The sequence below is a fragment of the Coffea arabica genome, chromosome 9e, assembly GCF_036785885.1.
Source record: "Coffea arabica cultivar ET-39 chromosome 9e, Coffea Arabica ET-39 HiFi, whole genome shotgun sequence".
Classification (NCBI taxonomy): Eukaryota; Viridiplantae; Streptophyta; class Magnoliopsida; order Gentianales; family Rubiaceae; genus Coffea; species Coffea arabica.
The window spans coordinates 6,827,157-6,841,548 of record NC_092327.1 but is presented as its reverse complement, the minus strand read 5'-3'; the positions used below and the strand labels follow the sequence as shown (position 1 = coordinate 6,841,548).

General features: G+C 33.6%; 1 protein-coding gene across 1 annotated transcript; it reads right to left on the bottom strand.

The window, feature by feature from the left end:
- Nucleotides 1–4,469: 4,469 nt before the first annotated feature.
- Nucleotides 4,470–13,127, bottom strand: LOC113709581 (snRNA-activating protein complex subunit-like). The gene is made up of 11 exons (XM_027232378.2): nucleotides 12,636–13,127; nucleotides 12,090–12,145; nucleotides 11,883–11,949; nucleotides 11,742–11,797; nucleotides 10,276–10,417; nucleotides 9,785–9,873; nucleotides 9,574–9,661; nucleotides 7,895–7,990; nucleotides 5,781–5,906; nucleotides 5,428–5,694; nucleotides 4,470–4,881 (listed from the first exon to the last, which is right to left on the bottom strand). Exons 1-11 carry the CDS (start codon nucleotides 12,774–12,776, stop codon nucleotides 4,600–4,602), a joined length of 1,410 nt encoding a protein of 469 aa, XP_027088179.1. The 5' UTR covers nucleotides 12,777–13,127; the 3' UTR covers nucleotides 4,470–4,599.
- Between the last annotated feature and the right edge of the window lie 1,265 nt (nucleotides 13,128–14,392).

The window sequence follows — 14,392 nt, the reverse complement described above, 5'->3', positions numbered from 1 at the left end:
TAAATCAAGAAAAAAAAACCAATTCATTGTATTTCATCAATAATTAATATCAATTATGCCAACAGTTACAAGAATGAAAAACATTCCCTCAAGTTTTGGTGAATTACATTTTAAAAAAAGAGAACAAATTTTATTTATAAATTATTAAAAAGATGGTGAAAGTTTTTGTGATGCCAAAATTACACTCTTCTCTAGTACATGGACAAATTGCATTGCATCTCATTGCTAAATAATATCGAACATGCTAGTCATTACAAAAATGAAAGATTCCGTAATGTTATTTTATTTTAAAAAAAAAAAGAAGAAGAAATGTTATTTACAAAATATTCAAGTTTAAAGGGTACTTTAGTCTTTAAATATGAAATAAAACATAATAAATTGGTATTGTGAATCTCTTAAAAAATATCACGAGTTTTAAGGGCATCTTTTTACTATGCATATATTAGTATTGAGTACAAGGGTAGGCAAAGAATAATAGTACAAAAAATTAAATAATAGGAGATAGAAAACAAGGGTAGGCAAAGAATTTTATGTTGGAATTTTTTTATTTAAAATAAAATAAATTTTAATTTAATGAACTTTATTAGTGGTATTCTTATAACAATTGACAACATTAATCTACAATTATTGAATATTATATACATAAATGACAGTTATAATAATAGTTACGAAAGTGAAACATCCCTTTGAGTTTTGGTGAATTAAACCATATATATATAAAAAATAAAACATCCTATTTCAAAGGGTACTTCAAAGGTGAATAAAAATATATCAAAGTTTAGTTTGACTATTATATAATAAATAATCTTAGCGGCTTACAATTTTTAATCATATAAACTCTATAATGATAAAACATGTCATTGATGACAAATACAAATAAGTTTCACTAAGTCAAAACATTTCTCATCCAAGTTAAGCTATTTAAATTAGAACATCATTATATTTAAATACTATTATAATTACAATAGCACTATAGATCATTTTATGATTCACCATTAGCAAAAAGAAAAAAAAAAGAAAGAAGAGTTCACTAAAACCAATAAAAAAGTTCATAGAATGACTTAAAGAGAAACAACAAATTATTCAAAAAGTTAAAAATTTTAACTCAAATGACATAAAAGATAGGCATTCAAATCATCCAAATTTAATACAAAGACAAAAACATTGATACTGTTACAAAATAAAAGTACTCTTGGGATAAAGGATGCTTTATTGCTTGTGCATTTGTGGTAGTTAGCACAAATCAAGTTCAGAAAAAAAAAAATATAAATATTAAACATTACTTTTTTTGGTCTCAATTACAATTATTCCTTCAAAGTATGATCTTCGCGTGCAAAGTATGTGCTCCATTATTAGTATCCTAAAGAGTTAGTAGGGCCTTAAATATTCTATAACAAATGAGAAAGTTGACTTTGAGAAAGAAATAGGCATTCTAAGTGTCATGATAACATCAAAACGAAAACATTGGACTTTTTAGCAAGAGGCAAGGAGGAGCATCGAGGATTGCCAATGCTGCCGGTTCAGTTAAGCCAATAACTCGCTATATATATAGTTAGTCAAGAAGACAGAAAAAAGGTGCACGAGCCATTATGATCATCTAGCTGGGTAACAAACTCATATGGGTGTTGTTCTCTTTTACTGCCATACTGTTGCTTGATGGACTAGCAGCTGTTTCCAGTTTGGAAAATGAGAAATTAGCTCTTGCTTCGGCAATTTCACCCTAAAAAGCCTCCGGCTGGCGCTGCAGTTATTCTTTTCTGTTCCAGTTGCAGGCTCATGAGAATTGCAAGTCAGCTTGCACTAAAGTTACATAAAGCAGGATTGTTCAAGCCTTTGACATGTCTGGGTTAATATAGGGTCAGAAAGACAACAGTTTTGGTTCACTAACTTGACAATGTCCAGGGATGCTTTAGCAAATAGGAGAAACGGCAAAGATTTAACATGAGCGGTCTGAAGAATTAGCTAAATGCTTGGAGCTTGGTTTCGGTGCATACATCCATTGGGTGTTATAATGACTTTTTTAACTTTTGGAACATTGGAAATCCCTGTTAAATCAAATGATATCGCTTTTTATGTGCTTAATAGGAGTTAAACAATTGTACAAGTTCTAATAGTTGATATAAAAAGATGCTTCTGCAGTTTCTCAACTTCTAAATAGGAGTTAAAAAATGATATCACTTTTTTGTACTTTTTGTTTTAAGTTAGGCCAGGAGTGGACTTGTAAGGTTGTTGATGACACATGTTGTAGTGAACAACAGAATGGACTGCGATCTTTCTTGCCCTCTGTAAATTCCTGACTTTCATGGATACATAGCAAAAGCTATAAAAATGTTTTATTATTTACCAAACTTCTAAATCAGGAGCAGGAACTTCTTGATCTTTGGTTGCTTGAAATTTCTCATGTTGACACTTTAGCTGTCATTTCTGCCTTGTGTTTTGCGTAATAACATCTGCTCCTCATATTCTCCACTGAAATCATGTCTCGGGACAATTTGCTTCATGGTTGTAATGGTTCAACTAGCTGCGTTTAAGGTCCAAACGAAAGCATGACCTTGAGAAATTGATTCCAAGTTTGGCTGCTGCAAACAGCTTACAACGGAAGCAAAGGATATTCTGCAGCACAGCCCCCGGGCGAAGGGGCACCCCGGGAGGGGTGGGGGGCGCAGTGTTATTAACCCTAAAATTTAGTCTGGAGTTTCTAGCAACCATCACCCTGATGGCAGAGGGTTACAGACAAAAACTTGTGAGTTTCTGTACCTGAGGCTAGTGGACAGAAGAAAAACTAAGAAGTGGCATTCTGCATTTGAACAAGTTTTGGCTGAGTGATTTAAATAAATTTGGACTTTCAAAAGGTTCAAAAAAGCTTTTATTCCTGTCAATCCAAAGATCCCAGCAGACATAACCAAAGAAAGTGCTCGAAGACAATTTAGAAGAATTTGCAACTGAAAATTTTTTACCTCCAAACTTAAACCGGTCGATAAAAAGCATCTGAGCGACACGAGAATCAGTAATGGGAAAGGATAAAGAAGACCAGAGGCTAATAGCTTTAGCATAGCACAGCTTCTAACAATATGTTCTACATTCTTAACTGGAGCGCTACCAAAAACGCTAGAACCGTTTGAACAATAGATCTTTTGCCCAACGCCTCTAGAAGCTAGTCTCTATTGTTGGCTACGCAACTAGAAGAAACGTTTGATCTTGGTGGCAGCTTTAATCTTCCAAACCGAAGCAATGCTAGGATCATTAGGAGAGGAAAGAAAGTTGCAGTCAGTTGCCAGATCGTAGGCCCCTTTAGAATTAAACTTACCATCACAAGAAGTGCCCGGAATAAGAGAGTCATGTCTTGGTTACTCATCTGTCTAGGAATAGCTTTGATCATAGACATGATATCCTCTTCCCTACACCTAATAGGGTCCCTGAACTCAACTTCAGATAGGACCTACCCCCAACCAGTTTTCCAACGAAAATCTGACAACTTCTCCATTCTTGATCAACCACTTAGATCCAGCATTATACAACTGTAGACCTCTGTGTAAAGCAGCTTTACTCATGGAGCTAGGACACCTCTTAAAATTGTGTTAATTTGGTAATAGGAATTGTTATTAAACTTCGTTTTGTTATTTTACTTATTCATGCCACCAATTTCTCATATACTTATTCTTTTAGCGTGGTTAGTCTCAACTTATCATCTAATTGTAATTTATTTGACAAAGAGATGCAATTTAGGCTAAAAAATGATGTTTTGCCAAAAAGTGTTTTCATAGAATTTTATAAGGATTCAGGAGCTCAATTGTCATATATTCAATTCAATTCACATTACATTTTATCTTAAAACCTGTAATTATAACTACTTGAAACTTTGATCAAAACTTCAAAAATTAGGAACTAAAAATGCATTATCAAAACTTTTGACAAATGCCAATTTAAATTGACCCTTAATTATTGTAATTTTTCATTAGTTATCCTAAATTTGCCTGACATAAAAAAATATAGGAGGCTAGATTTGTTTTTCATGAAGCATTAGGGATCAATTTGACACACAGGCCGAAATTTGAGAGCCAGAACTGTACTTCTCCCTCTTTGTTGTCATACGTATAGCCGTTAACTACAGTACATGGTCATTAAACTAAAAGAAAGTAACGTATATAGACAGGCAATGATTTACAAAAGACTATTACTGAAGGCCAATCTGAAGTACTCAGAAGTGAAAATGAAAGAATCTTATTCAATCATTTCGCTAGATGGTCTCTTAAGCTCAATGTGCTCCGAGCAATAGGCATGTATCATCAATTACACAGATAAGTTTCGGTTGGACCTTTCAATTCTTTCACATTTGATTCTCAAATAAAGGAAACCCATACACATCATTACAGAATAGCTGCTACGGTTGGTACAAAATAGTTTTCTTGCAAAAGCAATTTAATAACTTATAAAATAAATTGCCAGCACAAATATACTCAATAAGGAAATAGAAAAAATCATTACCATATCTTTATGCATTTCATATGCAGGCAAAAACAACAGATATAATTAAAGCTCTTGAAGTTCAACTGCCGCACTGCATACGGTTTGAACACACAAACTCTATCATCTGTTTGACTATTCATGAAGATAATCATATACAGAGAAGTCACTATACAGCAGAGAGCCATTTGCATAGTGAAGCATGTAATAGCAAAGATCACAGAAATAGCAAGGGTTCTCCAGAGCCCATTTGTCATCGACTGTAACCTTGGTCGCCTTATAAATCTTGCAAATCGAGCATTTTCTAAAACGCAATTTAGATTGAAAGGTTATCAGTGGATACGAGGCTCTGCTCTGTACATCCTCTGGGTGGATCAACCTCATGTCTCTAATGACAATTAGGTGTTTGCAATCCCCCTTGAGCACAATAAGATGAGCAAAATTAGTCCATGACACAGCTAAACAATTGAACACGTGGGACAGTTCAAAAAGAAATCATAAAAGTAGGTGAACTGGCAGAAAACAGAGGAAGGAAGATATGATGTTCATAATATGCCATTTTGGGTCCAGGAAGGGCTGGGATTGCTGGCTGGGGGAAAATTTCCTAGGACTAAAGCCAACTAGGAGTTATCATGGAACTGGGATTACCACATCAGTGTCTTGGTTGAATTTTGTTTATAGTTTAATAGTGTTTTTGTCGATGTAATTAGCCTGCTGACTCTTTGTATAAGCTGATTTTCTGATCAATGAAAAGTAAATGTTTGCTCAAAAAAAAAACAAAGTTCATGATATACTGACCAGTTTTCTGACCAGCATGAAATTATGAATACGAAATAGTGCAACATAAAATCAGCAGAAAATAAGGGTTCCAACAGTTTTCTAACTTTCCTTAACATACAATTCTGATAAGGTAACAACTGGACAGAAAAGAATAACTTCTAGAATGATTGTAAACAAGTATACCTGGTGACAATAGAGATATCCAGCGCCAAGTCGAAATCCAAGGTCACAAAAGCGAGTTTTTTGCATGTGAACAGCTTTGAATCGTGGTAACTGTAGTTTTTCATTGTTATCTAGAAATGCCTTTTGCTTCTGGTGCTGCTGTTGTTCACCAGCTACAATGAACTCCCATTTTTCAAGTGCATCATTCCTACAGTGTTCAAGCCACTTAAAAATGGGCTTACTGTAATCTATTGCTGAAGGTTCCCTCGTATCATTGCAAAATACATCCTACTAAAAGTACACCTCTCTTAGGGTGAGAAATTGAAGAACAGCCATAGGTTTCAGCAATGAAGAAAGCCATTACACTCACTTACCTCTACCAGGAAGTATCCAGATGGATCATACTGGCCAGCCTTTTTCATGATCTCATCAGTTAAACAATATATCTTGTCCCTCACTTCAGTCAAAAACTGTCGCCCAAGAACCAAAAATTCTTGTGTCTGCAGAATTTATTGCAAAAGTATAAGTTAAATTCAGCAGCAAGTAAAACTGGGGACAAATATCAATCAAACAGATTCTGGTATCCACCCCCTCCTAAAAAGAAAAAAAAAAACAGAGAGAGAGACAGAGAAAAGGCCAAAAAAGATCAAACCCAAATCCAGGTGAAGTTCCCAAAAAACCACATTCCACGAAAGTGAGAGTAAAGTGCAATTCTAAACAAGTACATTGATTTAATAACAAAGTGTGATTAAGTATAACAAAATATATTTAAATGTCTTTTGACAGACCATTTTCACATGCAACCAGAAACTACATTTGGTGATTTGAGACAATTTCCCAGGTTAATGTGTGTCAATTACTCAATGGAAAGCAAAATAATGCACTTCTTAGGCATAACTAGCACAACTTTTAGTTTACAATGGAAACTAAAGATAGAAAGAAAAACAAACAAAAAATAAAATAAACGGCAGAGCTCCCATGAGGGGGCTGCTAGTTTTCAAGGATATAAAGTTAAGACTAAATAACATAATTCATAAAAATTCAGAGCCTCAAGAAGAGATGTTCAAAACATTCAGCTCGAGGACAAGGCATTATTTCCCTCCAGAGCAATCAAGTGTCAAATTACAAGATGATCAACTCTAGGAGAAAATTAAAATAAATACAAACTCAAAAAATCTCATAAACTAGAAAAGGATCCAAGATATTACAACCACTATAGTCCTTGTAAGCTGTGTGCGCATATTGTCTAGTCCAGCTATCCTCAATTTGTTTTTATTGTAAGAGTAGTCTCACCAAGACATGAATAAGAAGCAATTGGTGAGAAACCCAGCATTTCTAAGGACCAAACTTTACATACTAAGAAGATAATTGTACATGTGAGGCACTAGAGTTAGAAGCTCTCCCTTAAAGATAGCACAAGGCATTATGAAAATCCTGAAACCACTTAACTAAATAACAAATTGCACCAATACATTAGGATTTCCATGCAATCATTTAATGAGTCTTTCCAGCAGCAGAATGCTGGTTACACACACCTAAAGGAAGACCCTAAAATTTGTACTACAGAATGCACATACATAGGAGTTACAAGTCCTCACCAAGTATCAGAATGGACATGTTACTTCAGGTTTCATCTGTTGAACAGCACAAGTACTAGCGGAATAGCACCACCTTAATAAAGTTGAAACCACATGTGAAAATTCTATTCATGACAAAAATCAACTCTAGGCTACAGTTTATATCACAAACAGCCAAAATTTTCAAGATATTGGAGGCTACTGGCCATTAAACAGCATAAACTCAAGGAAAGCTACAAATCACAATACAAACATAATGGTACAACTTTTTCCTTAGGACAAATCAATGATCAACATAATGTTATAACTTTTTCCTTAGGACAGAAATCAATGATCAACATAATGGTAATATGGCACAAGTTGCTTTCTCTGCATGAAAGGCTACCAATTAATTAACTCTAACTGCTGAATATCTGAGGTATGAGCAAAAGAATTTGCCTAACTTGGTGTTTAATGCGCAACAAGACAGTAGAAGATAACAACCATCCAGTGCTCAGTTACAATGGGTTATAAGGGTTTTAAGCTGCATTTAATCTTTTCAAATGCACAAGGTTATGCCAGAACAGATGTATGTCAATTGGTGGTTGAAACTACTATGGAGAGAGAGGAAAAAACAGAGCTTTGAGGGAACTGAAAGCCCTTCGTGGAGAATGCAATACAGCAATGTTCATTTTCACTTTCTTTTTTGGGCTTGTAGAATCCATCTCCACCTCTATAGATAGCTGTTGGACAAGTTTTTTAAATAAACCGATTGCTATCTCATATACCAATTGTATACTTATTTGTTAGTGAAAGGGAATAAAAACCGAACAAACAGAGATGAATGATTTGATCCAGCTAAAGACATTATGATTAAATGAGTCAATATAAAAGCATCATCATTTTGGATATACTATGTGGCAGTACTTCACCTTAGACCATGCTCTGCTGCGATGGTAAACCTCAAGGCAGAGAATAACTTCAGGAAAATGAACTGGAACTTGCTCAGGAGCATTGGATAATCTCACCTGCAATTAATTTATAGGAATTTAAACTATCAGAACCGTGTAACATTTTAAAAAGCAATAAACAATAGGATTAATATGCACAGTGTCTGCATGTTAAACCTACAATACCTATTACAACTTCCCAACTATGAAATTTACAAAATTCACCATCCATTTACATTTGTATATGCACAATCTTCATTGACTGCAAAATTAAATAGATCAGATCACTTTATGCATGTAATCCAATAATGTTCCAAAATAATCTTTTAAATTAACAACTTGCGATATTACTGTTTTACTTGTATAGACCTTTATTTAAAACTCAAACCTAATATTTGGTATTATTACCTTAGAAATATATTTTCTTATTGCAAGCTATTAAGTGGTTAAAGAACATTATTTTGTACACCAAATCCCAATTATAAAAGAAATCATCTGTTAATGATGATAAATAATGATGATAAAACAGTATAAATGCTATCTTCTTCATCATGTATATATGGGAGTGCAAACCACATATAGCACAGACAACGACTTCATACTGTTCTAGCAAAAAATCACTTTAACCTTCTCATGAGACTTGTGTAATGGAGTCATGTTGCACTAGCTTAGATGCTCCTAAACATTAAAATGGTTTTCAGCCTTTCACCTACAGAGTAAGTCAAACTATCATCCACTTTGAGCAAGTTAAAGCATTAACAAGAAACAAAATGACGTAAAATCCACAAATCTAAGCATATGCATACTTAATATCATTTTCACATATAAACAAATCCACTGTACCACAACTAGACATCTGATTATAACCTTAAGCATGTTTTCCTTTGATTGCTTATATTGTCATTTCCATTTTTTTCATGAAAACTATTTAGTACCATATAGAAATTATTTGGGTAGCACAATTAGGCCAAAACTGAATATAAGCATGAAGCAACAATCCTTCAAAGCTAGGTGCTTCCTCTCTCACCAATTCTTCTTCATACTATTCCTGTTATAGTCTTAGACAAAACAATTTATCAGATCTAAATAATTTGTCTTCTTCTTCCAGCACCTTCTTACAGGGAAAAACCTTACTGTGTTGAAGCTTTTTTTTTTTTAACAAGGCATACTTCATTTAATTTTCTATAATTGCTTTTTACATTCAACATTAAAAAGTGCTCTTCATCACTCCCCGTTATTTCAATGGCTTCTGTCCAACTCAAACACCACCATCCTTGCTAAATAAAAAGACGGAAGGTTCTTCTGAATGAGTACTACATGGTCATACTTTTAAACTATTAAACTCCTTTTGCAACCAAATTAAGCAACACTCCAAAAATTTACTTGCAAAACATATCTAAAAAAGTTTGCCTCAGTAGAGTAATAGAAACAGGACATATTTCTCGCATATCTAACAATGCTAATGTTCACTTGCTCCAATCTGCAGGATAAGTAAGCTAAAAACCTGAAGTGGAAAATTATTTTTATTCAAAAGAATAGTCAACTTCATAGAAAAATAAGAAAGAGAAAAAACCAAATGCATAAAGTTTCAATCGTGGATAGACAGCACTCAGTTTCAGATACATGTCAATCAGTAAAACAAGGCATTTAATCAAGCAAACCTTAGGTGAAAAACTTGTTGACTTGAGTGATGTCATCTTGTCATTATTCATCTGGGAACTAGTAGGAGATTGATTCCTGCAACTACCACTGCATTGAAGCATAAACACAAAAGCTAAGATGCAAATCCTAAATACTTGAATTTCCTAACAAGAATGACCAGATCTAAGAACGAATGCACATTTCCAAATATCAAAGTTAGAAAATGCCTACTTGAATGAATGCAATCTCGCTGCTGTTTTATCTTCATCTTGTTTTTGTTTGATTTTTGCAAGTTCTTGCACCTTTGCAACATATCCTTCCTGATAATACAGGAGAAAATCTCCTTAAATCAAGTTGAGGTAAAGTTTTCCACAAAAATCAAGGGACAAAATTGGTAAAATAGCATCCCTGCTACTGCAAATATTTTTTCAGTTTAGCATTTTCTTTCATAAATTATATTTCCCAAACGAGGCAAAATCACAACATTTTGGTTTGCTAATTACATGGTCCATATTCAGATCCCCAAAAATTAATAAACAATCTAAAATGTTGAATATATCCTAAGTATATCTACAAATGTAGCCCATAAGGAACAGACAAAGGAGAGGCGTGTATTTTTTAAGCAGCCAAATTCTATCAAATGTTGAACAACATAATTCTCATTTGGAAGCAGAAAAAGAATGCCTATAAGGAAAAAGTACAATAAGAAACTAGAAGCATACTTCAAGATCAACAGTTTCCCGATTCACATGCCTCTTCCTCTTCCTCTTTTGTGAAACATTATCATTTGATACTGTCTTTTCAAAGTTTCTAGGACCACCAGTTGAGGAGTCACAAGAAACTAAAGTGTCGTTTCCTCCCAACCTAGTAATACAAGAAGTTAGAGTAGCAGATGAAGTGCCATTATCTGGTTCCCTACAGATTTGACATCAAAACCAAATGAATCTAAACTCCTGATCAAGTAGAGAAGAAAGGCCCACACAAGTCTAAGGAGACTAAATACATAAAGAGATGCTATCTGGAAAAAAAAAATGCTAGAGGTCATAATCAACACAAGTAGTAGCCTTACTTCGAAACAAAGAAAAACAAAGCTGAGATGAGAAAGTTGAAAACCTCTCAACGCTTGGTATTGAAGTAAGTCGCTCTCATAGAGTAAGAAATAAAGAAATCAGAAAAGATTCACAAAAACAAAGATGCCAACCATGAAAAAGAATCACGTGATACTACTGCAGTCTATTGCTTTTTCATAAACGTATTGCTCTTTGTGCTGGAACTTCAATTTTATAATTAAAAATTAAGTAAAAGACACCTTCCATTTTCCTTTTCCCTTTTGTAATAATCATAAGGTATCATTAAGATAAGCATGAGATGTGTGATGTGCAAGTGTTTTATAGAAGTTTATTGTCCATTTGCTATAATTACAACACTCATAAGATAAAGAATTTAACTTCCACTATTTCTTGTAGTAGTCTGAGAAGAGTTTCGAGAGTTAAAATGTTTGCACAATCCAGATATGTAAACAAAGTTGAACAGAAGGCAGTGAATGACTTTATATATAATTCTATTTGCTTCTTAACCTTTTCATAAGTCTCTGTGGTTCAGCTGAAAGAAAATTCTCATTCAACTAGCAGCAAAAACATATGATTTTAGGGACAGCTTTGGAACAGTGAACAGTGACTATGAAGATTCCTGCAGTTAAGAATGCCAAGCTAAACTAAAAGTAATGAGATTCATTTTACATAACCAAAACTTTCATGAGGATCCACTATGCATTATAGTATCTCTAATAGGCAAGAACTGAAGCCAAATGTTTCCAGGAATATTGCTGATTTTGTTCTTTTTTAAACCATTTATGTACAGCACACCATTATCATGTTTTATGAAGCCAAAATTCCAAGCTCATCTGGCTGCCTTTTTACATATCCAAAGTCACATATCACAGCCTATTATGTCCTTTATATTATGATAAACCTAAAACTAACCCAACTTTTTTCCCCCACCACAAACCCAAAGACCTGTAACATCTCTGAAATTTCCATTAATCAGTAATTTCGATTTCACTTCACTTCAACACTCAACAAAAAAGTGAAGAAGAAAATCTCAGGTATTTCACCATTCGAGATATAAAACATCAAATAAGGTTAGAAAAGAAACAAATACAGCAAGAAGCAATGAATTGTCTGCTAACCTTTGACATGATTGCTCCTGGGATTTTTGTGAAACATTTTCTATCAGCTGCCCATCCTGTCATTATCCACTAAAAGTTAAGAAAAGAATACAAAATAAGAAACTTGGTAATTCTGAGAAATTACAATTCAAAACAGCTTACCTTAAATGCCTCTTCAAAAGCCCTATTTACCAAGACCTCCTCGTTAATTATTTTAAGATCATTAACACTGCCAAGCCATTAAAAGAAGAGAAAGAAAAATTCATATAACATCCAAACCAGATATCATCATTAAAGAATGCAAAGAAACCACGACTAATTCTGAATACATTGTGAAAAATAAAAAAGAAAAGGCAAAACAAAACTGACCAAAATTCGTCATCAGATATCTCGAGCGAGTCCCAACCAATCTCTGCCTTGAGATTCTGCATCAAAAACAAATTCTTATAAGTTTGACTATGCAAATATTCCAAGGAATTTATATTCCTAAAATAAAAAAAAAAGGATCACTAAAAAGAGCATTATTAAAAAATAATTAAAAAAATTAAAATTACTCTTGAAATTCACAATTAAATATATACATACAGTAAAAATTCCATAAAATCAATTATCACAGTGAAAAAATTCCTCAAAATCAACCTTAAAAAAGCCTTTCTTCCGTAGATGGTTAAAATCAATTATCATAGTGAAAGACTTAATCAAAAACAACCTTAAAAAAAAAAAAAAACTTTCTTCTGTAGATGGTTAAAATTGTTCCCCAATTCTTACTAGCAAATAATATTTCCATATTAGAAAAAGCTCAATAAAACCTTCAACAAGCCACAATTTTCTTAGATACTTCAAAAATTAAAATACCCGTAGAAATTAGTAAAAAAGTAAAAAAACAAATAAATAAATTTTTGTTTCCTTGGATACCTGAAGTTGTTCGAATACAGAGCTCTCAAACTCAGAAACCCTAGTGAGGCGCCCAAGCATATGGGGGCTATAGATAGGACCCCCGCAGGGAATTGAAATATATTGTTCGTCCCCGATGCTCAGGGATTCCGCCGCCGACATGGGAATAATTAGGGGTTTCCAACTGTATGTAGATGCTGAGAAATCAGGAAGTTATATATGGCTATACACAATGGGCTGCCGGAGCAGGCCGATAAAGAGCGTATGGTGGCGGTGGCGGTGGCCGGTGGGGGGTCTACGCGGGAAAGAAACAGAAAAGAAAAAAAAAAAAAAAGATGGTTTATCTTCTCAGACTAATTCAAACATAGGAGAAATTTTTTTTTTTTTTTAGTATTTTAAACTTTACTTCTATAAAGAGAAAATAGGGAGAAGGAAGGGCAAATAATTTCTTCGCGGTTGATTTGGAATGTAAAAAGTCCGGACCGTTTTCTTAACAATTTGGAAAAAGAAATTTTCAATTTTGTGCATCATAAAGACATCATACTAGTTTCTAAGCCGGCACCCGCAGAGTTTATTGCCAAAATAACTCTTCTTTTGAAACATATACCTAGAGGTAGCAAAATGGGCGGGAGGAGTGGGATTTGCTTGGGTTTGAAACGGAACCGAGTCATATGGGTTTGGGCCAACCTTACCCATATGTGTTTTGGGACTAACTTGGGCGGAATCATTTTGGAATGGGTTTAGATTGATCCCGCCCAATACCCAAATCTATTTTCTACATATTTTTTTTTCCTTTAATTCATTTTTTATATAACTTTAATATTTTTGAATAATTAAATTTCTTTTAGTTTTATTAAATAAACATGAAAGTGCTTTGTACTCAGGATTCCCACCAAAATTTGGATTAACAAATAAAGAAAAAGATAGATATACAGCCATATTCCAACAAATATCAAGATGGCCAAGGCACTTAGGGTGTTGAATATTTATCCTCATAATTGTCCAAGGATGACAGGTCTAAACTGAATGAAATGCTGGAAATTCTTGTGGATAATGACTAAGAAGACTGCTAGATTATATTCGCTGGTATGACTATAAAAATTGTTAAAGATAATTTTTTAATCTAATTTGAGCCCAATGGGTACCCAAATATTTTCCAAAATTTCTCATCAATTAATGGGTATAATTGGGATTTGTCTCATTTTAAACCCAATATCAAATTCCAGTACCCAACCCGCCCAAAGTCCCCATGGGCATGGGTAATCCATTGGGACTTGAAACAAATTGCCACCTCTACATATACCCAATGTAACCTAATTTTAAAATTTATTACCTTTATAATTCTTTTTTTTCCATATAGGTTGCATATGTGGTAGGATAGAGATAGAGACACATTCTATCTCTCTTTCCCAACTAATATCTTCCCTGATTCTCTCTTTGAACATTCCCACTTTTTTTTCCTTTATTATTTTGTGTCCTTTCGTTATTTTTCCTTGTCAAATGTAATTGTTAAAAGCCAATATTTATATTAACAACATCTAAAACTTCATTATCATTTCTGATATTGTATCTGTAGATGAAAATATTCTCCTTGAATTGATAATTTTAAGGTAAATGAAGATTATTCTCTTGTCTTTTCTATTGTGCAATTTTAGAACATTCCTATGGCCTTCAAAAAATTTTGAATACTAATTGCTTTAACAAATGATTTCTCACACCGTGTGTTTGATAAAATGTCTAAGAGGAAAACTACGTAACAACATAAATTCATGCTCAAT